This window comes from Carettochelys insculpta, chromosome 8 (assembly GCF_033958435.1).
Source record: "Carettochelys insculpta isolate YL-2023 chromosome 8, ASM3395843v1, whole genome shotgun sequence".
Classification (NCBI taxonomy): Eukaryota; Metazoa; Chordata; order Testudines; family Carettochelyidae; genus Carettochelys; species Carettochelys insculpta.
The window spans coordinates 45,660,074-45,684,754 of NC_134144.1; the positions used below are offsets into that span (position 1 = coordinate 45,660,074).

Consider the following 24,681-nt stretch of genomic DNA (forward strand, 5'->3'; position numbering starts at 1 on the left):
GTATCACCGGTCCATACCAATGGTTGCAGCAGGGTTCAGCACCAGCGTTTCTCCCCTTCAGGAGTCTATAACCAGTAGTGACTACAATGGTTAGCTAGAATTTAGCTAGGATTTATTGTCAGAACAGTAACAGTGGGGAAAACACAAGATGTGGGGGAGAAGGATTTTAAAACAGTCTTTACGCATGTCTATCTTATCTATCGACTCCCCATCCACTGACAGTAGCCCAGGCAGGCTTAGCTACTTCAGGCCTCCCAGCAAGTGCCTGTCTCAGTCTGACAAGAACTCCTTCTTCCCTTTGCCCCGGTCCCCCAACACCATCTCTCTCCACAGAGATGCACTGGTCCAGCGGAGGGCAGCAAAAATGATTAGGGGGCTGGAGTACATGGCCTGTGAAGAGAGGCTGAGGGATTTGCAGGAGAGAAGTGTGAGCAGGGATGTGATAACAGCCTTCAACTTCCTGAAGGGGGGCTCTAAAGAAGATGGAGCGAGGCTGTTCTCGGTAGTGATGGATGGCTGAACAAGGAGCAATGGTCTCAAGTTACAGCAGGGGAGATGTACGTGGGCTATAAGGAGAGTGATGAAGCACTGGAATGCTGGATCTCAAGAGGTGGTGGAAGAAAATCATTGGATGGAGTCTGTATGCAGTTTATAACCATGATAGTGTGATGTTAACTGCCTCATCTATGTTGACTTTCAAATCTCATTATGCTAATTTAAGTGTCAAAATAAACTCACTTCTGATCATTTTAGCTGAAACAGGAAGCTAATGTGCTCATCATTCAACAATTCCCAACTTCCTCCCACAACTTCTCAAGTTGCAAAATCCCCACAACTCCCCAGTCCAGCTGCCAAAGCCTTAAGCTTCCACCTCTTTCTATTCTGTAGCTGTGGGATTTCAATACCAAAATCTGAAATACTTGCATGTGAGAAATAATGTAATATAATTAAGTTTTGTATCAAAATTAACAAGAGGTGCTGTATGAATTTTATTATTTTGCATATTGAAGATCTCAGTTTGCACACGTTCCACTTGATGGAGGCTGCTGCCAACATTTCAGCGTGGTGCACCAGACTGCCACAAAATCCAGAGACTTGGGTCACTGCACTGAGGTGCACCTTTCCAGACAGTCACGAAGTCCCACTTACAGATCAGGGAAAATCCACATGCGTATTAATTTAGTTTTTCTGATTGTTTAACAAATTCTGTTTTTGAAAAAGCCACATACTTACTACGGTGCAGCCAATTAGTGTACGTCTTGGGGCAACGTCCTTCCCTGGCTCTTGTAGACAGGCAGATCCTTTGTCCCAGCATAGATTTGATTGGCAGTCATTATTAAAGAGAGGACAGTTGTGCTGATGGATATGCTCACAGCTTAGATGTGTCAACACTATAAATGAGCTGTTCTCCATTGTGTCAATCCCTCCAGTTATGTCCCACCTGCTGACCCTCCCTTGTGTGTTTAAGGCAGTAATTTTAAAGGACATCATAGAGCACATGTGCAAGTTACTACAACATGGAAACTCGTACGTCGTTCACTTGCCAGACTCCTTGCCTATATATCCGCTAGAATTTTTGGGATGATCCTGCAGTTTGCAATAGCTTTAGAGATCAGGTCACAGGCCAATTTTTCTTTTGGCCATTAGGTCACTCCTCCCCACAAAATGTTTTACATCTATCCTAGAACATTTATTTCCGGGTGACGTCCAGTACTAATGGAGGGGGTGGGCAATTCCCTGAATTTTGGAACATCCAATTAATAAAACCATGTGTGTAATTGAATACAAGTAGAGCTGAGCAAATAATGGATTTTCTTTCAAAAATGGGAAAATAAATTATACAGTAATTTTTTTTTTAAAAATCTAGTTTAATTTAAACAGAAACTAAACTCAAAAAGATCTGTTTTGATTCCAACAAAATTTTCCAGTAGACTCGCAGTGAAATATGTTTGTTGTTTCTAGTCACTTTGGCTGATTGAGTGTTTTCTAACGTTTGTTCTGTTTATTATCAGCAAAACTTGAAAACAAAATGTTGTTTCAAAATGAAGACTTAAAAATATAAAATGTTTGAGAGCAAAATTCCATTTTGTTCCCTACTGAAATTTCTTGGACAAAATACAAAAGAAAAAAAACTGCCTGTCTCTAGTTATGATCCTGATAGGTACAAGTATCCAATTACCTGCACAGAAGTGGTATAGTCACCACCAGCTCTGCTAGATGACCAGTGCAAACTCTACATAAACCTTTTTGTACATACACAGTAAATCCCAGAAGTGTGTGATTTCAAGTTGCATTTGAGTTGGGCTTAACTTGCACTAAAACACGAGTTAAGCACAATTTGAAGCTGCTCTGCAGCTGTCTGCTGGCCCCGGCTCCCCCAGCTGGGGGACGCTTGGCAGGCAGACAAGCGCAGTGGCATGGTTTCTCCCTGGATCCCCTCCTGGTCAGTTTCCTGTCTGTTGTGAGTGGTGGGGACTACAGCCTGGTTCTCAGCTTCCCACCACTGAAGGGAAACTGCTCCCGAGTTACACGAAAATTTAATATAAGAGGAGATTGCCAAGAACGCAACCTCTGCGTAAGTCGTGGGTCTACTGTACACAGTCCCATACGGGTGGCTCCAATCCTTAGCCTCCTTGCGGAATAGATGGAAAAGGCCAATAGCTCCACTCCTCTTTGGAAAGGAGACAGTGCAACTATTTCCTACAACAATGGGAATCAATCAACAACATGAAATCGGCAACAACGTAGTCTGTTTTGACCAAACGTACACGTCACCAGCCTTTACAATTCCAGGGTTTTGTTTTCTTGATATTTTAAATTATGTTTGCTGCTTGGATTTGGACGGTGACCAAAGTTTAAGGAGGGTGCCTAAATTTAGCCACCTACCCATGGATCTGATCCAATGGGAATGAAAGTCGACAAGAATCTTTTTGTGGAGCGGGAATAGGATTAGGTCCTCAAACTAAGCAGCCTAATTTTGAGATGTAATTGAACAGTCACAACCTCCCATTCTGAAATAGGAGTGAATGGAGATTTTCAGCACCCAGGAAAACCAAATCACTTAATTGTTTACCTGACTGCTTCACTGTTGCTCTCTCATGGCTCATCTACACAAGTTGTGTAGTGCACTCTACAGGGATGTCATTTCTGAAGTGCACGAGCAAGATACACATTAATAGGTCCATGCAGACTCTGCTGGTACATTTTAACACAGTGCTGTTTTCAATAGTACAGTAGAGTCTCAATATTTGCAAAAAATTATTTGTGAGCAGCCAGAGTGGCCGCTTCCCCCGGGGCCCTGGGCAGGAGCGCTGGCAGCCAGGGGCTGACATATTCACAAAATTCAGCGTTTGTGAGGGTTCCCAACAAGGAACCCTCACAAATGTTGGGACCCTACAGTATTATGTTAGAGCACACTAGGGAATCTTCAGTGGGCACCAGGGATTGCATAGACAAGCCTTGGCCATTCTGCAGTATGCTACCCATACTGATAAAGAAAAACCTACCTCGCTCTAACTCAATTGGAGACAAGGCAGTTTTCAGAAGCATTTTTTATTGAGAGGTTTAAAACTTCAATGTTAAAAAAATTTTAAGAATTATGTCCATGTTTTCCTACTATTCAAAGATCTAAAGCAACTAAAAATCACCATTAATGCAGTCCTCTAAATTAGTTCCAACCACATCAAGCTGAGAGGCCCTTGGCACTCATATCCAAACAAAGCTATTCATATAAACCTAACATACGCTTCAGCAGATTTTAAGTTTCATATTTTATCAGAAATCGTAATTAATACTTACATGCTTGTTTCTATACTGAGAAAACTGAGAGAGGCCAAAAACTGTTGCTATGGCACCTCCTCCAATGAGAACAGTTCCTTTTACTACCTTTCGAAAGGCCATTTTTTACTCTAGAAAAAAAGAGAAGGAAAAAAAGCAAAATTAATACATTTCACCCATGTTAGTGTTCAGACTGTCTAAAACAAAGCACTTATTTTAACTAGAACTGGTGCTGCAACACCAGTTTGGGGGGTAACAATATGTTAGATTAATCATTTTGGTTGCAATATCATCAATACAGAAAGTCAGCAACAAGACGAAAGCGTGTGGGAAGTGTGTATGTTAGAGAGAACTGAGCAAAGTGTATAGAAACAATATTTTAACACCCCCCCATGCTAGTTTTCAGACCAGTGTTCCCTGTAAGCAGAGTGCTTGGACAGCCATCCAGAAAAGATTCAAGTGCTGCCCAGCTGATTAACCAAGTTCCCACAGCGGGCAGCATGCCTTTCTATTGAGGGTACCCATCCACACATATCTTGGTGCACATAAAAATGTATTCTGCCCATAGATGGAAAAACATTAGAGTGAACACTGTCACAGGCTTAGTGCCTATATAACACTGCTATTTTTTCCATAGCATCCGAAGCACAACAAAAATTCCCACCACAAATGACGAGTAAACTCCAGTCCACAAATTAGATACAAAGTACTCTTTGCAGACAAAAGCCGTGTCTACACGTGCACGCTACTTCGAAGTAGCGGCACTAACTTTGAAATAGCGCCCGTCACGGCTACACGTGTTGGGCGTTATTTCGATGTTAACATCGACGTTAGGCGGCGAGACGTCGAAGCCGCTAACCCCATGAGGGGATGGGAATAGCGCCCTACTTTGACGTTCAACGTCGAAGTAGGGAACGTGTAGACGATCCGTGTCCCGCAACATCGAAATAGCGGGGTCCTCCATGGTGCCCATCAGCTGAAGGGTTGAGAGACACTCTCTCTCCAGCCCCTGCGGGGCTCTATGGTCACCGTGTGCAGCAGCCCTTAGCCTAGGGCTTCTGGCTGCTGCTGCTGCAGCTGGGGATCCATGCTGCAGGCACAGGGTCTGCAACCAGTTGTTGGCTCTGTGGATCTTGTGTTGTTTAGTGCAACTGTGTCTGGGAGGGGCCCTTTAAGGGAGCGGCTTGCTGTTGAGTCCTCCCTGTGACCCTGTCTGCAGCTGTGCCTGGCACCCTTATTTCGATGTGTGCTACTTTGGCATGTAGATGTTCCCTCACAGCGCCTATTTCGATGTGGTGCTGTGCAACGTCGATGTTGAACATCGATGTTGCCAGCCCTGGAGGACGTGTAGATGTTTTTCATCGAAATAGCCTATTTCGATGTCGCCACATCGAAATAGGTTACTTCGATATAGGCTTCACGTGTAGACGTAGCCAAAGTGGCCTGGGAAGAGATGTGGATAGGCAGAGACCGCCATTAATATCCTTCATTGTCCAGACCCTTCTTATAACCCAAACTGCCCAGTAAGACTGCACTTCAATCCGCTACCAAGGCACAAAGGGTGGGGGCAGAGTTGGTACACTAGGGAACCTCCTTGACCACAGGCTATCACAAATTCATGGTCTCTCCAAACTATCTGGCAGGTAAAGAGGGAGGAGGAGAGGGGACACAGCGCTGGGAAATGTGGCTTTCCCCTAGGATTCCGGCCCCGAGACACTCCCAAATCCAGATCCTAAACTTCCAGAACCTCTGGCTGCCATCACCTCACACAATCATTCCCATTTCCAGGCTCATTCCAGAAAGACATAACGGCAGCTTGGTGAGAACATAGATGGTAACCTTCTTAGGAAAATTCTGATAGCACCCACTTGCCACCTAAGAACAAACTGGCTGCTACTCCCCTTGTACAAGAGACAAGCAACGATAGCTATAGCTAACAATGCTGCAGAGGTAGGTTACCAGCGGTGAAACCACCAAGTGCTGCAGAGAGGAGAGGCTGTGATAAAGGCAACAGACAAGACCCAATAGCTCAAAAAGAATGCTAGAACTGAAGTGCATGACTTCACTTCCTAGTTATTGAGGCAGAAGACTAACAATGTTTGAAAGTAGGACTCTCTCTGAATCCTATGTAGGTGCAGCCTAACCCACTTTAAGTCAGAACTGGAAGAGTTTCAGGAACATCAGAAAAGATAAAGGGTAAGAGAGAGAATACAGCAGTAACTAGAAGTCATTCAAATGATTTGGGTAGGAAAAAGCGTTCATGCCTACACTAAATGGAACTGACTCCATGATAAGATATGCAAGAGTAAAAGTTTAAAGCACTGTATGAAAATCAAATCCTTTTAGGACGTAGGACAGAGTCTGGTAAATGACAGGATATTCTAATCTAGTTAGAGAAAGAAGACAGACCTATTACTATAGATATGATCTCAATGTCTTCTCAAACTCAGTTTAGGTTATTGCTTTGATAAACATAGAACTTTCCTGCCAAGTATCTGAAAAAATAATCCCAGAGTAACAAAAAGGTGTGTGATTTGTATAATCCTGTAAATATGAGTGGCAGAGACATCTAAAAATACCATACAACTCCACATCAGTGTTCCCTGTAAGCAAAGTGCTTGGGTGGCCACCTAGAAAAAATTATGGTGCTGCCCAGATGATTAGCAGAGCACCCATAGCCACCAACTGCAAATCTAAGATCAGAAGTAAAAAAAAAAAAAGAGTTAAATTATTTTGACTGCTCCCTCCACAGTGGCCCTATATGGATGGGACACTCAGGAGTTCAGAAGAAAAGTCATCAATAGTGCTGGATTTTGCATCTTGTACTAGGTCTCCCCATCATACATATTTGAAGAAGTTTCGATTTATTATAAAAGGTGGGTCCCGTTAAAAACACTTACTGAAAAGATCAGGCCTCTTTAAGATGTCTCAGGTTCAGGATGGATTAAAAAAACTCAGTTTTTGTTTTTAAATCAAATACTCAATTTCTCATTTAAAAACCAAATACAATTCAATCTCATCATAAACATACTACACATCTACTTACAGTCTCATGAAAAAGGAATTAATGGCTCTAGTCAGTCCAGATACCCTTTGCTTTTTGAAAGTTCTGAGCTCTCAATTTCTGTTTCTCAGCAGACTAAAAAATAATACGTGCAACAAAAAAAAGCTGGATAGGATTGTTTTTGTTCTGTATTTATGTGGGGGACCATGGCCAAGCATGACAGAGAAGTCAGTTTAGACAATGTCTTAATACAGAGAAACAATATATAGGAAAGGACAGAGGTAACGTAGAAAGTAACAGTGGCGAGGACTGAAAGAAAAAGGAAAAGCATGCCACAGATACAGAACCTCCTATTTTCCCATATGCTTTTATCACAGAAAAGAAAAACAAAACAAAAAAAACTCATAGCTTTTGGGTGTAAGACACACACTAGCTGAGAATATTTTGAAGAAATTCGTTCCGTAGGTGTAAAAGGAAAGTGTGTCAAATGTAAGCAGTGCAAAATTATGATGCAGGGCCTACTTGCAAGAATGAATTATCATAATGAACGCTGCTTATTGGGAGAAAATGTGGATATGGCTGAGTGGATCAACTGGTTAGTTAACTTAAAATAATTCACTTTGCATTACAATATTCTTCAAGACTCTCTCAATATCTTTAAGTATAAGTGTGATTTGACAAGTAAGTTCCCAAGCTGTTTCCTGTGTTAAATGTTGCTAGAAACAAAAAACAAACAAACACAGGTTAGCTTAGCTATTCCTTATGGCATTGTTTAATTGGTTAACTAGATTTAGAATTTATCACACAAATATGCAATAAAGAAAGCTGCAGTAAGAGAAATCTAGAGGTGCAAGTTAGGCTACGTCTACACTACAGTATAAAGTCGATTTTAAGGCACTTAGCTTGATTTTACAATGCGACTGTCTTCACTGCAAATACATTTAGCTTGATTTTAAGGGGTGCTAAAGTCAACTTTCTCGCCGCATCTCTCCAATGCAATGTAACGCCAAGTTCGAGTTTACAAGGTCGAATTAGTTGTAGTGTGGAAACAGTCTTATTTTAAATCAATTTTATTCCCCCTCAGAGGAAGCCCACAAGCATCTCACTATGCTCCACAGGTGTCCAACTGGCCACTTTCACCTCCCCTACTCTCCAGGTGAGCAGGAAGCCCAGGAATTTGAATTCATTTTCTTACCAGCATCGATAGCAAATATAATTAAACTCTAACATGAATAAGTTTGTTCTGAGAACACAATATGTTCTAGTACCCAAGTGAATTAAAAAAAGAACAAATTAGCATCTTCCAATACTAGGCAAAAAGTCAGCCTAAATTATGTGAGAATTAATTGGCCATAAATAAATGAAAGCAATTCCTTATGCTGTTTTATATGGTTTATATTTTTATGTCATTGAACACATTTTATGAAGTTTCATTGACTTCTAAATCATGGAGCTTGTATTTTTCCAATTCTCTCTCACACACACATATATGAAGAATCAACAATTTAATGGGAGACCATTGATCAATTCTGCAGTCCAAGGTAAATGATAATGGCCCTCCATCTACCAGCATCATCACCCTACAAAATGCTTAGCATGTCCAATGCTCATTGATTTCAAAAAGCTCAAAGCACACTGTGGCTTACAGAATCAGACCCATAACCAGTGATCCACATCTTCAAAGCAAAAGACACTGAAAAACCAGAACGTTTAAAATACGGTGGGCAAAATACAGCCTGCAGATGAGATCAGGCTTACCAAGCTGCCACATCCAGCCAGTGTCGCAGCTCCCTGTCTACCCCACCCCTGAAGGCCACTCAGGAGCCACGTGCTGGTCTAAGCAGAGATGCGAATGGGGTGAGAAGGAAGAGGCTTTGCACGTTGCTAGTCCCCTACCCTGGAAACCAGCCAATGAAAGCTGCCTGCTTGTAGGGCAGGCAGCTTATAAAGCACTCCTTGAGGCCCCTGGGCTGGAGGTGATGTTCAGAGCAACACACAAGCCCGGCAGCCGGCTGCTCTGAGTGACCATGTGGGGCTGCAGAAGACAGGAAGTTACAGTGCCTTCTGGCCAGAGCCTGCCTCTGGCACCATAGCTCCTCCCTCTCCTATGCCTTTGTCCTCCTACTCCACATAATCCAAACCCCTGTACCAAACCCTTCCCAGACCCTGCACCCCTTCCTAAATCCCTTCTCCAGGTCTGAATCCTCTCCTCCACCCATACACCTCCCAGAGCCTGCACATACTCCTGCAGCAGGTCACAACTGACGCTCAGCCCCAGGCCCCTCCTGCACTTCAATCCCCTATCCCAAGCTCCCTTCTGCACCCAACATTCATCCCAGGTCCTGCACCACCTCCACAAATATCATGGAAGAATGCGGCCCTTGACAACTTACCAAATTCTCACAGTGAGCCGCCCCCCGCATCAAAAATTGCCCACCTCTGGTTTAAAACAATGCAAATCTTGCTTTTTAAAAATGGATTACTTTGGTCAGTGTTCTACAGTGTTTGGTCAGTGTTTCTACTTCTAAGGTAGTTACACCGCACCTCTACACAAAGTACTGGGGAAAACTTTCCTTCAGAGCAGAAGATATCAACTTCACCAGCAGGAAAAGTCCACCAAGGGTGAAATCCTGTATCCACTGAGTTCATCATGGCCAAGATTAATAATCTAAGAGTGCACACATACTATAACATAAAAGAGAAAAGCAGTTTGCAAACAGAACAAGTGAAATGGAACTTATGTCAGATACTGAAGTATACTAGCTAAACAGAGTTAAACTTCAATAAAATGTAAAAGGACAACACTTTGTAATATTACTCCATACAAATTCAGTAGTTTCATCTATGAAAACAGAGCCTTATGTATTGCCTTTTTATAAAAATGTCCCTTGTATCACGTCAGTGAACTCCATTTTATAGATAACGAGCAGCCTTCTTGTTTAAGTTGGAATTGTTGTATAGTTAATTGAAAACAAAAGCTCTTTAAAGTTGATTTGTTTTAATTTTTTTCACTGTAAGATGAAAATTGAACCCCACCCCCAAGAAGGAAACATACAGAAGAAAATGAGTCAATTATTAAGACTACTTTGATACAAAGAGTCAGATATTTGAACTGACAGACTACATAGAACTGAAGGAAGAGAAATTTGAGCACTAACATACATGCTGACAAAACTCTTCATGATCAGTTTCCATATCTATGTCATAGCTTAAAAACCAGTAGTTTCCAAGGCAACTCTACCCATTATTCATCTGCTATTTCTGAACTTAAGAACCATAATCTTAAAGAAACACCATCTATTAGACCATTTTAACAGATGTGTCTAGTATTTAAAAAAACAGTCTGTTTTTAAGTTGACAGCAGTAACTTACCTATTGGGTTTGTACAATTAACCAGTACATTGCCTTCATTATAAATTAAACAATCCTTTGTGCATCAGCCTAAACCTATATTTTTTGTACAAGAAGCACCTGATACATATGAAAAAGTTCTCTCATTATTTTCTTTTTCCTATCCTAGTTTTCTGCTGCTTGCGAATGTAAAAATGCAGTATAAAAATAAAGAAACAAAAAATAAAAGGACTCAATTCACACACACACACATCTATCTACACAAAAAAGTCACAGTGAATAGCCAGACAAAATACTGCTACTTTGAAAAATGTAAAAACCAAAACAATGGGGATGAGGTGCCCGCTGTTCTCTCTTTGCAAGCATTATTTGTTTCATATCCTTGCCCAGCATATTCTTAAATCAGGAATACAGCAGGTGCTACAGGACTCACTGGGTCACTTTCAAGAGTAACCTAAATAGGACAGCACCTAAAACTAGTTGTTTTTAAAAGGCTGCCCCACCTTAGCTACCAGCTGGAACATCTCCTTTCAGGGTACAACAGCATTGCTCCTTTGTAAGTAGAACCATGATAATCCATCATTAACAACCAGCCAAAAGCAGCAGCAATTCTACGTAAAAGCCAACTGAAAGCAGTGGTTTATATATGAGGTGTAGACAGACAGACAGACAAGTTATGGGTACACAGATAAAGATGGCCCAAAGAATAATGAGATGACAGTCATTTATTGAAAATCATAAAAATAAATTATGCATCACAGAGACCCATCTTTCACAGGGTGCGATCACAGAAAACCCTTGGGATGTTCCCTGGTGTGCTTACCATGCTACTGACAACCCAACTTCTTGCTTTTTCGGGCTCCCAACCACCCTGTCCTGTCGAGATATGCGTAACTCAGGAATGCTTTCGACAAAATACCCCTTATAACCTATCATGTTAATGTTTTAAGGGGCATTTTGTCTGAAGCATTTCCGAGTTATGCATATTTATATTCATAAACCCATTTTCCATAAAGTGGAGGGCGATTCATCACACTGTCGGATAGAGGATATATAAACTATTGTGTGCTTTTCTAGCACATTAAAAAAACTTGTCCCGGACCAGCTCAGAGAGAAAATATCCGATTCTTCTCCAGTTCTGAGATATAGTTATCACTATTGCCAGCACAAGCAGTATTGGCACTGATTTTACAGGTCTGCAACAATAAAGCAGCTATACAAAGATACACAGTGCAAAATGTATATTAAATTACACAGATTTATGCTATTTCCCAACCATTTCCAACTATTAAGAGCATAAACAGGAAACTGGAATGTTGTACTTTGACTGCAATCTTGAAATCATAAACCACCACTATGTGTCTTCATCACCACTTATTCAAATGTTAATTATACCTGTACAACAGAACCACCCTAAGATCTGTAATTTTGATTCAAAAGTCCAATGAAGTCACTGAGAGTCTTTCCATTAACTTCTACAGGGTCTGGATCAGGCTTAAAGAATAACTGAGCAGCACTGAAGTTCCTCATCGCAAGCCTGTGACTAGTAATTTGAATTTATGGTGTACCAGTTTAATCTCACACAAAGAGTTAAGCAAAATATGCAGAATGTAAAGCATTCTACTGAGGGAACTAGTTTAGTATCAATAAAAATTCACAGGGACAATAATTCAAACTTACAGCTACTGGTAGAATGAATATATATATATTCTAACATTTACAAGGAAATAAAAACAAACAAATTAACATAAAAGGAAAAAATATATTCAGGTTATTTAGCATACAGGACAAATTTATATTTTTAACATTCAACTTCCAAAAATAAGGAAAAATGTAGCTTTTTCCACAAGAAAATGAAGTAAACCAAAATACTTATTAAACCTTTTGACAGTGCAAAAGATACTTGCTACAGCTAAAGTCCACTCGATTCTTCTTTCCTCTACAGAAAAATTAAAGAGGACCCTCTCTGCTATGTATCTTATTTACAAAACCTAATATGATACCAAGGGGTTTGAAATGCAGAAGATAGCAAAGCCTTCTGAAAAAAGATGAGAAATTGCATTCTACTACTAGTTGTAATACCCCCTCTTGCTTCTACTGCACTTTTCAATAGACACAGGTCAAAGAATTTTACAAAAGGACATTAATATCACTATCTCCATTTTACAAATGGGAAAACTGAAGCACAGAAAGCTTGCCCAAAATTACTAATTAAGATGACGTTCATGACGTTTGTCAACAAAACCTGCTGAGGGTCTACCAACAAAACGCATTTTGAATAGTAACGGAGAGGTAGCCATGCTAGTCTATATACTATCAAAACAAAAAAGCAGTCAAGTAGCACTTTAAAGACTAACAAAATAGTTTATTAGGTAGGCTTTCGTGGGACAGACCCACTTCTTCAGACCATTGACAGTCTGATCGACAAAACTCAGTACTTCCGTTGACAGTGTTCTGCCACTCCAGGATCAGGAAAAATGCCTTTGTCGACAGTTCCTGTAGACAAAAAAAAGCCACATAGGAGCTCTGGGGGCCCTTTAGTCAACAAAGAGGTCCTCCATAGGGCCAGCAAGCTGGACATGGGAGACACCCTCTCCACCATAATCACAACTCTGTGCTCCCAGGCGCTGGCTGCTCTTAAAAGGAGCCAGGAAACCCCGTGGCAGGAAGCTGAGCATGTGGCAGCAGCAGACACACCACAATCTCAGTTCCACATCCGCTTCACCACCTCCTGGACAGACAGAAATTGGAGAGGCGGCCAGAGACACAACACCTCCTGACAACAGAATCAAGCTTTCACGTGCTCAAAGGTGCACTCAACCAGATAGCCAGTTGAGACAGATGTTGAAATGTTCCTGGGCAAGGTCCAGGTGCCTAGTGTAGGGCCTCATGAGCCAGGGCGCGAGTAGGTAGGCCACACCCCCTACCATGCACAAAGGTACGTCCACGTCCCCAACAGACAGTTCCTGGTGGGGAGAGGACATAGATGCCTGCCTCCAACCTCCAGCACAGGCCACAGGTGCAGAACACCCTGGCATTGTGGTCGGCCCAGACCAGACCCACCTGACAGATGTCTAGGAACTATCTCCGTGGTCCATCAGGGCCTGCAGCACAACAGAGTAATAGCCCTTGAGGTCTATGTACTGTGCTGCGCTGTGATACAGGGCCTGGATGGGGATGAGAGCTCCATCAATTGCCCTGAAACAACTGGACAGCCCAGGGCATCTAAGCCAGCCATGGTGGTGTCCAGGTCATTGAGGCACACAAGCCTCCAGAGCAGGAGCATGTTAACGGCCTGCACTAACAGCAAAGGAAGGAGACCAAATATGCATGAGAGAGACTGAGGGAGAGAGCACCCCAGGACCCCAGCAGGCTCCCCTGCCCCTCCAGTCCTCTCTCCCCCACCACTGGAGCTGTACAAGAGCCTGCCCTGGGAGGCCACCCTCCCGCAACAGCAGGGCTGTCCGAGGGTGGGATGGCACAGTCCCCCGGGTACAGGGCTTCCCCCCTGCCCCAAGGCTCCCCCTTGGGTGGGACTCCCCATTCCCCCCCACTCGACATGCAGGACCTGTGGCCTGCGAATACCTTACCTGCGTGAGTACGGGCCCAAACAGTGGACCTCCTGACACTGAACTGGTTGCCCACAGAGCAGTAGCAGTCAAAGGTGGCCAGCTTCCGGGGGTAATAGTGACCTGATTCTCAAGGGGGAGGGCAGGCTGCATGGTGGTGTCCTGTTGTAGAAGGGCAGGGGCAAGCCAGGTGCAGAGCTCCATAAAGGTCTCCTTGTTCATCTAGAAATTCTGGAGCCCCTGCTGGTCACCCCATTGTCCCATGACTAGCTGGTCCCACCAGTCAGAGCTGGTGTGGTACCTCCTGACCCACCTGAGCAGGCAAGGGTGAGTGAGGCACAGGGGACACCGCAGGTGTGTTCTGCTGGCCAGCTGGCAGGCTCATCCCCCCAGTTTTTCTGGAAACAGCCAGCATGGTCACTGGCAGCATATGCCACAACTGTTCATCAGTCCAAGGTGAGCCCAGGGGCTGCTCTGGCATACTTGTGGTCAGGGAAGATCTGGGTCTCTGTCGCATAGCAGGAGAGCCCTGCAGCACCTTTGCTTTCCCTCGAGGATACAGGCAAGCCTCGGCAGGGAACGTGGGTCAGGGGAGGGCCCTTTAAGGGCAAGCCTGTCCAGTGGTCCCAGAAGGGTTTGCCATCCATGCAACCCTGTCTTCTGAAGTTTTGGGGTTGGTTCCATCAACAAAGCAGCCAGAGCGTGTGTCTGTTTTCAACAGATCCCTTTTTCAGTCCACTTTTGTGTGTAGATGCAATGTGTCAACAGAAATTTTGTGGAGAAATCCCTTCTGACAGATGCTTCTGTCGGAAAATTGTTGTTGTGTAGACTTGTCCCATGTGTACAACATAAGAAAAGGCCAGCTTCTTGAACTCAGCCTCAGTTCTAATCTAACTCACTCATTCTTTTTCCAGCTGTTTAGGCCAGCATCTGGTATTCTAGACCCATGGTTTTCAATAAAGAGTGTGTGGAACACTGGTGTTCCATGAACAACTCACAGGTGTGCCCTGAGCATTTGGAAGAAAAATGCACTGATGGTATATATTTTCTGTTATTAAAATCAGATAAAACATTACTTCTTCATTGGTATGATACCCAATTAAATTACGTTATTGGTTTTACTGTACATGTTGCTGTTTTGGAATTAGACAAAAAAAACAACACTGACAATTTTACACCGGTGTTCCACATTAAAAATTGTTTTATCTTCCACAGCCTTAAAAATTTTAAGAAACACTCATCTAGATCAGTGTTTCTCAACCTGGAGGACTCCAGCCCCAAGGGGTTTACAGGGCAGGGTTAGCAGGGGTTGCAACTAGTGGGCCAGCTGGAGGGGTGGCAAGCAGGGCTTCAACCCTGGGCAGCAGGAGCTGGGCTTCAGACAAGGCTCAAAAGGTGAGGGGGCGAGGGGAAAAAAAAAAAAAAAAAGACACAAGTACAATATTTACATTCAAATCAATTTTGTAATATGGTATAAGAAAGAAAGAAAGCAATTTTTCCTTAATAGCATGCTAGGACACTGCTGTATTTTTGTGTCTGATTTTCCTAACAAGTCACATAAAACTTGGGAGTACACAAGACAAAATCAGACTCCTGGAAGGGGTACAGTAGTCTGGGAAGGTTGACAACCATTGGTCTAGAAGCGGTGAAGAACACAGACTATAACTGGCCATGGAAATGGCTATAGCACCGAACAAGGACTGAGACAAGGCTCTTACTCAAATCATCTCTAGCCACCCAACTATTATAGCATGGATGTGCGCAGCTAAAACTGGACAGGCCACTTCAATGCTGCATGCTGCAGCCAGTTTAACACCTAATAAGTGAAATCTAACTCCAATGTCTAGACTCTGCCTTCGTCTTTCTTCTGTTTCAATTCTTTTTCACCTTCTTTTATTGAATAAACACATTCTGTCTATACAGGACACAATCTGTCCTCTGCAAAGAATATGCAGCACTCTTTGAAGCGACTGGCAGCTGGTATTAGCTGACTTAGCCAAGAATAGAATTTTACTTCAAGATCGTAATTAGTTTCTAGTAACTGTAAATGAGTTCAGGGAATGATACTGTTAGCACAATGGTTTTTATCTTGGAAAGTGAGAGTAGTTGTGGATGTGACCTCAAACAACAGCTCTCCAGGACTTCGATCCTTGTGTTCAAATTGCTTAGTAGCCAAAGCAATTGCTCTTGAGGAAGTAAGATCAAAGACAACACTAGTTAAGCAAAGGTCCAAAGACATCCGGCTAACAGATGGATAAGAACAGTAAAGCTTGGCAGTATGCACGAAATGCTCCATGCACTAAATCAGACAGTGTTTGAGACGTAAAACCCATTAAATTAAAAAGAGAAGTAGTCTAGTGTCTGTGTTTTTTTACTGAAGTATTGTGTGAGACCATTACCACAGAATCTGCTTGCTTGCCATTCCACTTTAAATCAACAAAGCTACTAAAACATGAATCACCCAAAGAGATGATTCAAAAATAGACACAATCCATGTAGATAGTCAAGATGACTATTAATATAAATTGTTTTAATAGCTGTGCCTGTTTAAGATTGCTGGTCAAGTGAATTGAAACTGGTGAAAGGTCCCAGGTTGATGCCCATATAGAATGACCAGGCATAAACAGTTCAAGCTAACACACTTCTGCCCTGACCTGAAGTTACTACCCCAGACCTCTCAAACCTCCAGCCTAATGAGACCACAGATTACAGAACCAGCAGTGATGGCAAACAAGACAGGATTCAGTGAACCTATAACTGTTCTATGTAACTTAACAGAAGTTTAACAAAGTATTATGACTATTGGAACCCTACATATTAGTGGCTGTTGATCTATCACCCGTGTGAAGGAACTGCCCAGCATGTAAAAAGGGAGTTTTAAAAAAAAAATAAAATAATAATAATAATCATCCACTAGCATAATAGCACCATTTACCATCTTTCCAAAGACCGGTGATTTAAAAGGCCTGAGAGAGAACATAACATAGTCTGACTTCCTGTATAACACAAAGCATATCTCAAATCAGCACCACGAGGCCAACAAGCAAGTGCTTAAAGCCAAACAGAACTAAAATGAAGGCACTTCCTCTTGAATACCACTCCCCATGACTGACAAGAGTCTCTGCTCTTAATTTAAGTCAGGATGCAGCCTCCTTGCTACTTATTGCACAACAGCCAGGACAGCCAAAAACCCACCTGCAGGCAGGCCTGATAATGGGAGCATGGCAGTGGCAAACGAGGCCAAACACCCCCAAAGTAGCAGCGGCAGGAGCCAGAGCTCCAGGCCCCTTAGGAACACTACAGCAGCACTGCTCTGGCTGTGCGCTGCTGTGAGTGGGGGCAGTCTAGGCAGGGCTGAGGATGACTGCCCTTGGCCGTGCACCTCTTCCAGATGCACTCTCCCACCTTTTCCTAGGACCCATGGTGGCTGTTGACACAACTGCCTGCAGCCAAGCAGAAGATCATTATGTAGCCTATCAGAAACAGGCTGGGCCATAGGAGGCAACTGTCCCATTCTACTCAGTATGGCAAGGTCTCAGCTAGAATACGGCATACAATTCTGGGCACCATATTTCAGAAAAGATGTAGACAGATTGGAACAAAGTCCAGAGAACAAAAGTTAAAAAAAAAATTATGGAACCAGACCCATGAGAATAGTTTTAAAAAACTAGCCATGTTAAGGGCTGTTAAAGACAGGTACCAATTGTTCTCTCTGTCCCCTGAAGGTAGGACAACGTGTAAATGACTTAATCTGCAGAAAGGGAATTATAAAGGGCAAAAAGCTTTCTAGCAGTGAGGGCAGATAAGCTCTGGAATCCCTGTCATTGGAAGTTCAGAATAAACGAGAATCACCTCAACGGTGGTCTAGATAAGTGTTTCGCAATCCTTTTATATATAACACATCCCTTTTTCAAAAATAAAATTTTTAAGTACTGCCAGTACCCACAATTTTCAGACGTGTAAATTTCTTCTACCATTGCAATACACTTTTTTAAACAGTTTAATTGTAATTGGTTGGTTGGAAGAAATTGACTATAGGTAACAAGCTTGCCATCATACTTAGGATTTTGCAAAGAGGATAAATAAAAAAATGTAGATGAACATAAAATAAGTCCAGTTTTTTGTTCATACATATGTATATATTTTTATGCAACCATCAATGAACAGTGATCAAAGAAATTACAAGAAAAATAATTAAATACAGCATGAAATTTGAGCTTGTTTGGATGAAATCTAACATTCAAACCTAGGTTTCAAACTGCTGAGGGCCACAATTTCCTGCGTATGACCTCTTCCAGAACTGCACTGTAATTCTTTATTTTTACAAGAATTCAGTCCACTTAAAACCCTTTCAGTTGTAATTATAAATACTGAACTAAAATTGTATGAATAGGAATTTTATCACTTACTTCACATAACAAGCATAATATTCCAGAGCCAGGTACTGCCAGTTCCCTGCGTTAACCCAACTACCCTCCCCTCCACCAGAGCCAAGCACCCCCAGCTTCCCGCTTTAACCCAAACCCTCTGCCCACGCCCCACCCTAACCCTCCGTCCTTTCTTCCCGAACTCATAACTCTCCCCGGACCCTGCACCCCATCTCTCTGCCCCAGGTCACAACCACTTCCCACCTTAGGTCACAGCCCAGGCTCTTTCATTCCCACTCCTGCATCCCAGTCCCCTGTCTCAGGTCACAACTGCCTCCTTTGCCCAAACTCCCTCCCAGACCCCAGTCCCTCACCCTAAGCTCCCTTCTGCACCTCCTCCATTAGTACCACAGAAAGCTCCTGACCACTTTCCAAATTCTTGGGGTGGGCCCCTCATCAAAAATTATTGCCCACCCCGACCTAGACCAGTGTTTCTCAATGCGTGGTGTGTGTACCCCAGACTGCTCAGAACTGCTGACTATTCCCTGTAACCCAGCTCCAGAGCCAGGCACCCCCAGCTCCCTGCTTTAACCTAATCCCCCCTTCCCTCCTCCACAGCCAGGCACCCAGCCCTTCCCATCCCCTATTTTAACCCCATATTCCACCCCCCCCCACTGTAACCCAATGCTGGTGACTCACCAGAGCTGCCGCCGCCATCATCACTACCACGCACTTCTCTCTTCAAGTGCTAGGGAGGGACCCCTGCACGGAGCAGCACATGGGGCTCTTGGAGCTGCAAGCATTTTATTGCTCAAAGAGCCACAAATGGCTCTCCAGCATACATATCCTCCAGACCTCTCTCGGTACACACACCACACATTGAGAATCATTGGTCTAGATCGGGGGGGGCAATAATTTTTGACAAGGGGCCCACTTCAAGAATTTAGGAAGTGGTCAGGAGCTTTCTATGGTACTAATGGAGGAGGTGCAGAAGGGAGCTTAGGGTGAGGGACTGGGGTGGAGGGTATGTGGGGTCTGGGAGAGAGTTTGGTCCAAGGAGGCAGTTGTGACCTGGGACAGGGGTCTGGGATGCAGGAGTGGGAATGAAAGGGTTTGGACTGTGACCTAAGGCAGGAGAGGGTTGTGACCTGGGGCAGGGAGCTGGCAAGCAGGGTCTGGGAAGGGGTGCGAGTTCAGGAGGAAAGGATAGAGGTTTAGGGCTGGGGGCAGAGAGTTTGGGGAGGTTCTAGCCAGGATACTTTCTGGGTGGCTCCCAGCCATCTGCCCTGCAGCAGATTCTTTGCCTGCTGAAGCCCCAGACTGCTGCCTGTTCCCTGTAACCCTCTGGTCCAGATGCTGGACAGGTAAGGCTGCTTTGCATACAGGTTAGCAGTCTGGTGTGGCGGTGGCTCAGCAGCTCAGGAGCAATGTGGCTGGCTCAGGGGCTGTGCAGGGGCGCAGCAGCTCCTTGGGCACCGCGCAGCTGGCATGGCAGCTCCTCGGGTGCCACCAGAGAGCTGCCCGGCCCCAATTTAATTTTAACTCATTTTTAATAAACATTGATTTAATTGTGGCCCTCAGCAGTTTGACACCTAGATTTGATTTAAATTTAAAAACTGAATAAAAATTCTCATGTTACCTGTAATTTAATCCACTCAGATTACTATGATCCTAACATTTACCCTTTAGCTTCTGCCATTTTTTCCACCCAAACACTGTAGGAGGAAGTTTAGAGATATAAAATCTGTCTTGTTCATTACATAGCTGGACACAGAGCTGCACAGCCAAATACCACCCCTTCAGTAATTCCACTGCAAGTCATTATTTAGGCATGCCCAGGGAGGATTCCAATTTTCTAAATTAGTTCCTCACCTGTAAAGCCAATGAGCACCTGCCACTCCCATTCAAGTCAATGGGAGTTACAGATGTTCACCATCTTCTGGAATCAGGCCCTTAATTAGCACACATGGGCTCAGTTTTTTGACGCTAACAGCAACTAGTCCTACAGAAAACATGTATAGCCACATACGCTACCACGGCAAGGGGGAAGGAAAAAAAAAAAATCAGTACACAAGCAGCGTTCTCCCTAAACTGTGCACTTGTGCAGCTGCTCAGGTGAGATTCAAATGCCACGCAGCTGATTAGTAAACACCCAAAGCTAGGATTGTGTTTCCCTCATGCCTGAGTGCACATAGTATTTATTCCACACATGGATGAAAAAGATTAGAGGGAACACTGGATGCAAGTACATGTACTCTATTTGGATAGGTACCCTATAAAGAAATTACAATTAAACGTTCTCAAAGCTATTGACATTAGCTGACGTTTTCCATGGGGATAATCACTGGCCATTTTGAAACTGAACTGAGACAAAACTAAGCATTTTGTGCAATTTTTTTTAAATCAAATCAGTGAAACTAATTAAAATGAATTAGAAATTGACTACCTTAAGGGCATCACACTTTTTAAGCCACTTCATTGTTGTTCTATTGTAAAGCAATCTAAATGTAACTAGTTTACTTGTAAATAATTTTTTGGGGCAAAATAATACCTTTTGGTATTTGGATAAACAGTTATTTGCAGGGATCCACGTGAGATCTGAGGTGCACTCATCATTATGGTGAACCGAGGGCAGAAGCCATGCAGTGACTTTTTTCTTTTTAATTGAAAGGGGGTTACGCTTGGACACTAGGGAGAGAAGCAGCTTGACATTCAGCTTTGAAAGAAAAGGCTGGGACTTTTTACAGTCAAAATTACAAACACATTTAACTCTTCATTCCCTCCTCTCCTCCGTGAGTATGACATGAAGTAGGGATGGGGGGGATTATTTCATATCAAACAATGGGCTCCTTTTTATAATTTCATAATATTTCTCAGTCTAAAATGCCATCTTTTAAACATGGATATTTACTATTAGGTAGATTTTGGATAACTTATTTTCTTGTGTTAATCTTTCATTCTGCTGAAATCTGTTCATTCTTCCTCTAATAGAATGTTCTTTCCCCTTCTCTCATGTGCCTCACCATTAGTTTTTTCCCCCAAATCTGCCCTCTAATGTTTTGTGTTCATTTCCATCCCTGCCCAATGTTTATGTTATCTTTTCATACTCTCTTCATTAAATTGTTCCCATACATCTGACTATATGGTGGGGGCTGGGGGGGGGGGGGAAACAACAACTGTATGTCCAGTTATGCAAAAACATGATTGCCTTAAGAGCCCAATCCTGCATCCCTATTCAAGAGAATGGTCCCATCAACTTCAGCAGTACAGCCACTCGCATAAGAGCTAGTTACATAAGACAATACACCAAGAGACTAGAAAAATCTCTCTTTTTGAGGAAAAGCAAATGTTGACAAAAACAAGACACCTGCCTCCAAGTGTTTGAACACACACAACAAGCCATCCATATAAAACTAGAAACTCAGTTGTTGCTTACATTGCATACTAATGAAAACCCTTGCTTCGAAACAGCCAAGACATTAACATTTGAAAATGAGAACCACGCAAGCTGTTACTGAAGAGCGTGGGATTCTTAAACTATATTTATGAAAGGGATTTTAGAGCATAGAAAACAAAGAGTGGCTAAAAACTGTTGCTCAAGCAGAAATTAGAGAAAGTTTACCTGACGTTTTCATATAGGAAACTCATCTATAAAAAGATGGCATACCTTGTTCTCCTCTACCCCTAAAATTCCTAACAAAAACATGTTTTAGTCTCTCCCATCTTAAGCCAAACAAAAGATGAAAACTTGATCTGCTGGACTCAACAACTACCTCTCCTCTGCCTTTCATCTTTAAGCCCTCTTCTCTCTCTCCCAATTCCATTCTAGATCCACCTCAAGCCAGTTTCCACACCCTTCACTCAACCAAAACCACTCCGTCCAAAACCTCAAATCCCCTCTGTTCAGCCTAGTCTCCAAACCAGCACTCTACTCTCCTTGAGTGATCAACCACAACCATACCTGTTCTCTTAAAAGCTTGTCCTCCGCTGGCTTCTGTGATTCTGCCCTCTCCTGTTCTCCTTTGGGATGACCAGGTGTCAATTTTTTAACCAAGACACCCAGTTATAAAAGGAGCCTGGTAGCTATGGTCACCACCGACCAAACTTCTCACTGTTCAGTTGGCAGTGCCATGTAGTGGAGCTGGCAGGCTCTGCACCTCCTGGGAAGCAGCTGGTTTATCCCCCATCCACTCCTATGCTTAAGGGCAACTGGGGGCACCACACACTGGCCCAGCCTACACACCATCCCATCAGTAGCTAATAGGAGTGAGGGGTGGCACATGCAGAGCTGCCTGACTGCACCTCCACGTAGAAGGGAGGATGTACCGCTGTCTCCAGAAGCTGCTTCACATAAGCACCACCCAGAGCCTAAATCCCTGACCCCTTCCCTCAGCCCTGATTCCCTTCCCACCCTCCAAATCCCTTGATCCCAGCCTGAAGCACTCTCTCTAAGTCGTGCCCATGTGCAGAATAAATGTCCATTATGGAATTGCGACACATCACTTCCCTATTAATGCACACAAACTTCATTTTGTACATGGACAGTCTGTAATAGGAGAGGGGCTGAGGCTTGGTGTGATGAAGGCTCTGGAGTAGAACTGAGGTGTTTGGGATGCAGAAGGGAGCTCAAGGCAGGAGTCTGGGGGTGAGGATGGAGGGCCTGGGCATGAGTTAGGGCAGTAGAACAGGCTCAGGGCTGGAGTTCTGAACTGAGGTGCAGCGTCTCGGGGGAGATCAGGACTCTGGGCATGGGAAAGGCTCAGGGTGGGGTGTGATGTCTGGGAGGGAGTCAGGTACAGAAAAGGGCTGTTACCCATAGCAATTCCTGTTTGGGGTGAGGAGAGAGGAAGAGGTGGCACCCCACTGCCTGTGCTGCCCTATACTCACCTGCAGACACTGTCCACAAAAGCTTCCACTAGCCATTATTCACAGACAATGGGATCTGCCATGGTGCTCACAGTAACATGGCTCCAGTGGCTTTTTTTGGGGGAGGGGTAGGAATGACAGCACACTGAGCCCCTTTCCCCACCATCTGCAAGGAAAGGGCTGGCCCAGAACACAGGGTCTTTACAGGCTGCAGCTCAGGGCCCCAGACTAAAGGGCTCCCTTCAGCCCAGGGCCATAGTCCCTAAAGTCCCTTTCTTAATCCAGGCCTTCTTCTGGTGCCAGAGTACTGCACTTCTCCCCCTCAGCTCTGGTGCCAGCTTCTGGTGCCAGAGTACTGCACTTCTCCCCCCCAGCTCTGGTGCCAGCTTCTGGTGCCAGAGTACTGCACTTCTCCCCCCCAGCTCTGGTGCCAGCTTCTGGTGCCAGAGTACTGCACTTCTCCCCCAGCTCTGGTGCCAGCTTCTGGTGCCAGAGTACTGCACTTCTCCCCCAGCTTCTGGTGCCAGCTTCTGGTGCCAGAGTACTGCACTTCTCCCCCCCAGCTCTGGTGCCAGCTTCTGGTGCCAGAGTACTGCACTTCTCCCCCACAGCTCTGTGAGCAACACCCCCTAAGCTCATGTGTGGGGTTTACTAGGCACCTGGGAACCTTGCCTCAAACCCCTCATCCCTAGCCCCATGCCAGCAGCTGCATCTCCAGCCCAGAGTTTGTATCCCTCCTCCCACACCCCAAAACTCTCTGACACAACCTGGATCTCTTCTCATAATCCCAACCAGCCCAAACCACCATTCTACATACCAAACCCCTCATCTCTGGCCCTACCCCAGAGCCCTCATGCTCTCCCACACCCCAGCCAAGTGAAAACGATCAAGTGAGTTTTAATACTTAGGAGGTATCTGGGCACTGCTGAGAGAACCTCCTCTCTACACTGCTACCACCCTGCCTGTCACTCAGCACCATAACCTGGGCATTATCTTCTACTCAGACCTCTCTTTAGGTCCTCTAATGCAGGCTACATACAACTCTCTCACATGCTTTCCATAGGATCTCTCTAAAATACAGCCTTTCGTAGCCATCTGCGCATCTGCAACACACAGCATCTCTGTTTCTACATCCTTTTCTCTGGCCCTTCCACATGCAACTTTGCCCTGCTCACATCCTTTCATAATGCAGCTGCATAGATCACTGTCCAAGCCAGTCACTTGATCCGTCTGTTTGCATCCCTCCAGCAGCTCTCTCCTCTATCCAAAATAAAAGCTACCTATCTTCAATTGTAAGGCCATTCACATCCCACCTCCTCCCTGTCACCTGTCATTCACTATCAAGAGTTTGGCTCCTACTACGAGCCAATGGTGCCTCCTGCAATCAAGCAATTGTTAGATTTTCAAACAAATGAGCACCATTACATTTCTCCTGTGCTGCCGCTCATGCTAGGGAGGAAGTCCCTATACACATCCACAAAGCCATATCATTGCTCCCCTTAAAACTGTCCTTTGCCATGATGCCTGGGTAAAAAGACTAATTGGAACTGCCCTTTTATGAGCATAAGCTCAATATATTTTTATTATTGAAACCTGGAAGTATGATTTATGCAATGGGAATGTTATCAAATTATTTTAGCCTATTTCAGAATGATCAAATGGGCAAAAGAGTAGCAAGCTGTGTAAACAATGGCATTTCCTGTTTCTGAGTCACTGATACCTCAGAAGGAAATGTCCTTGAATGTTT

The 24,681-nt window shown here is 43.9% G+C and overlaps 1 protein-coding gene across 4 annotated transcripts in view; it reads right to left on the reverse strand.

Moving 5' to 3' along the window:
* The window catches only part of GPD2 (glycerol-3-phosphate dehydrogenase 2), a 125,538-nt gene that overhangs the window by 88,631 nt on the left and 12,226 nt on the right, over positions 1–24,681 (reverse strand). For all 4 annotated transcript variants that reach the window (XM_075001729.1, XM_075001725.1, XM_075001727.1 and 1 more), the window contains one exon: positions 3,799–3,908. In XM_075001729.1, coding sequence (XP_074857830.1) covers positions 3,799–3,900 — 102 coding nt within the window. In that variant the 5' untranslated portion in view covers positions 3,901–3,908. The remainder of the gene's footprint in view (positions 1–3,798; positions 3,909–24,681) is intronic.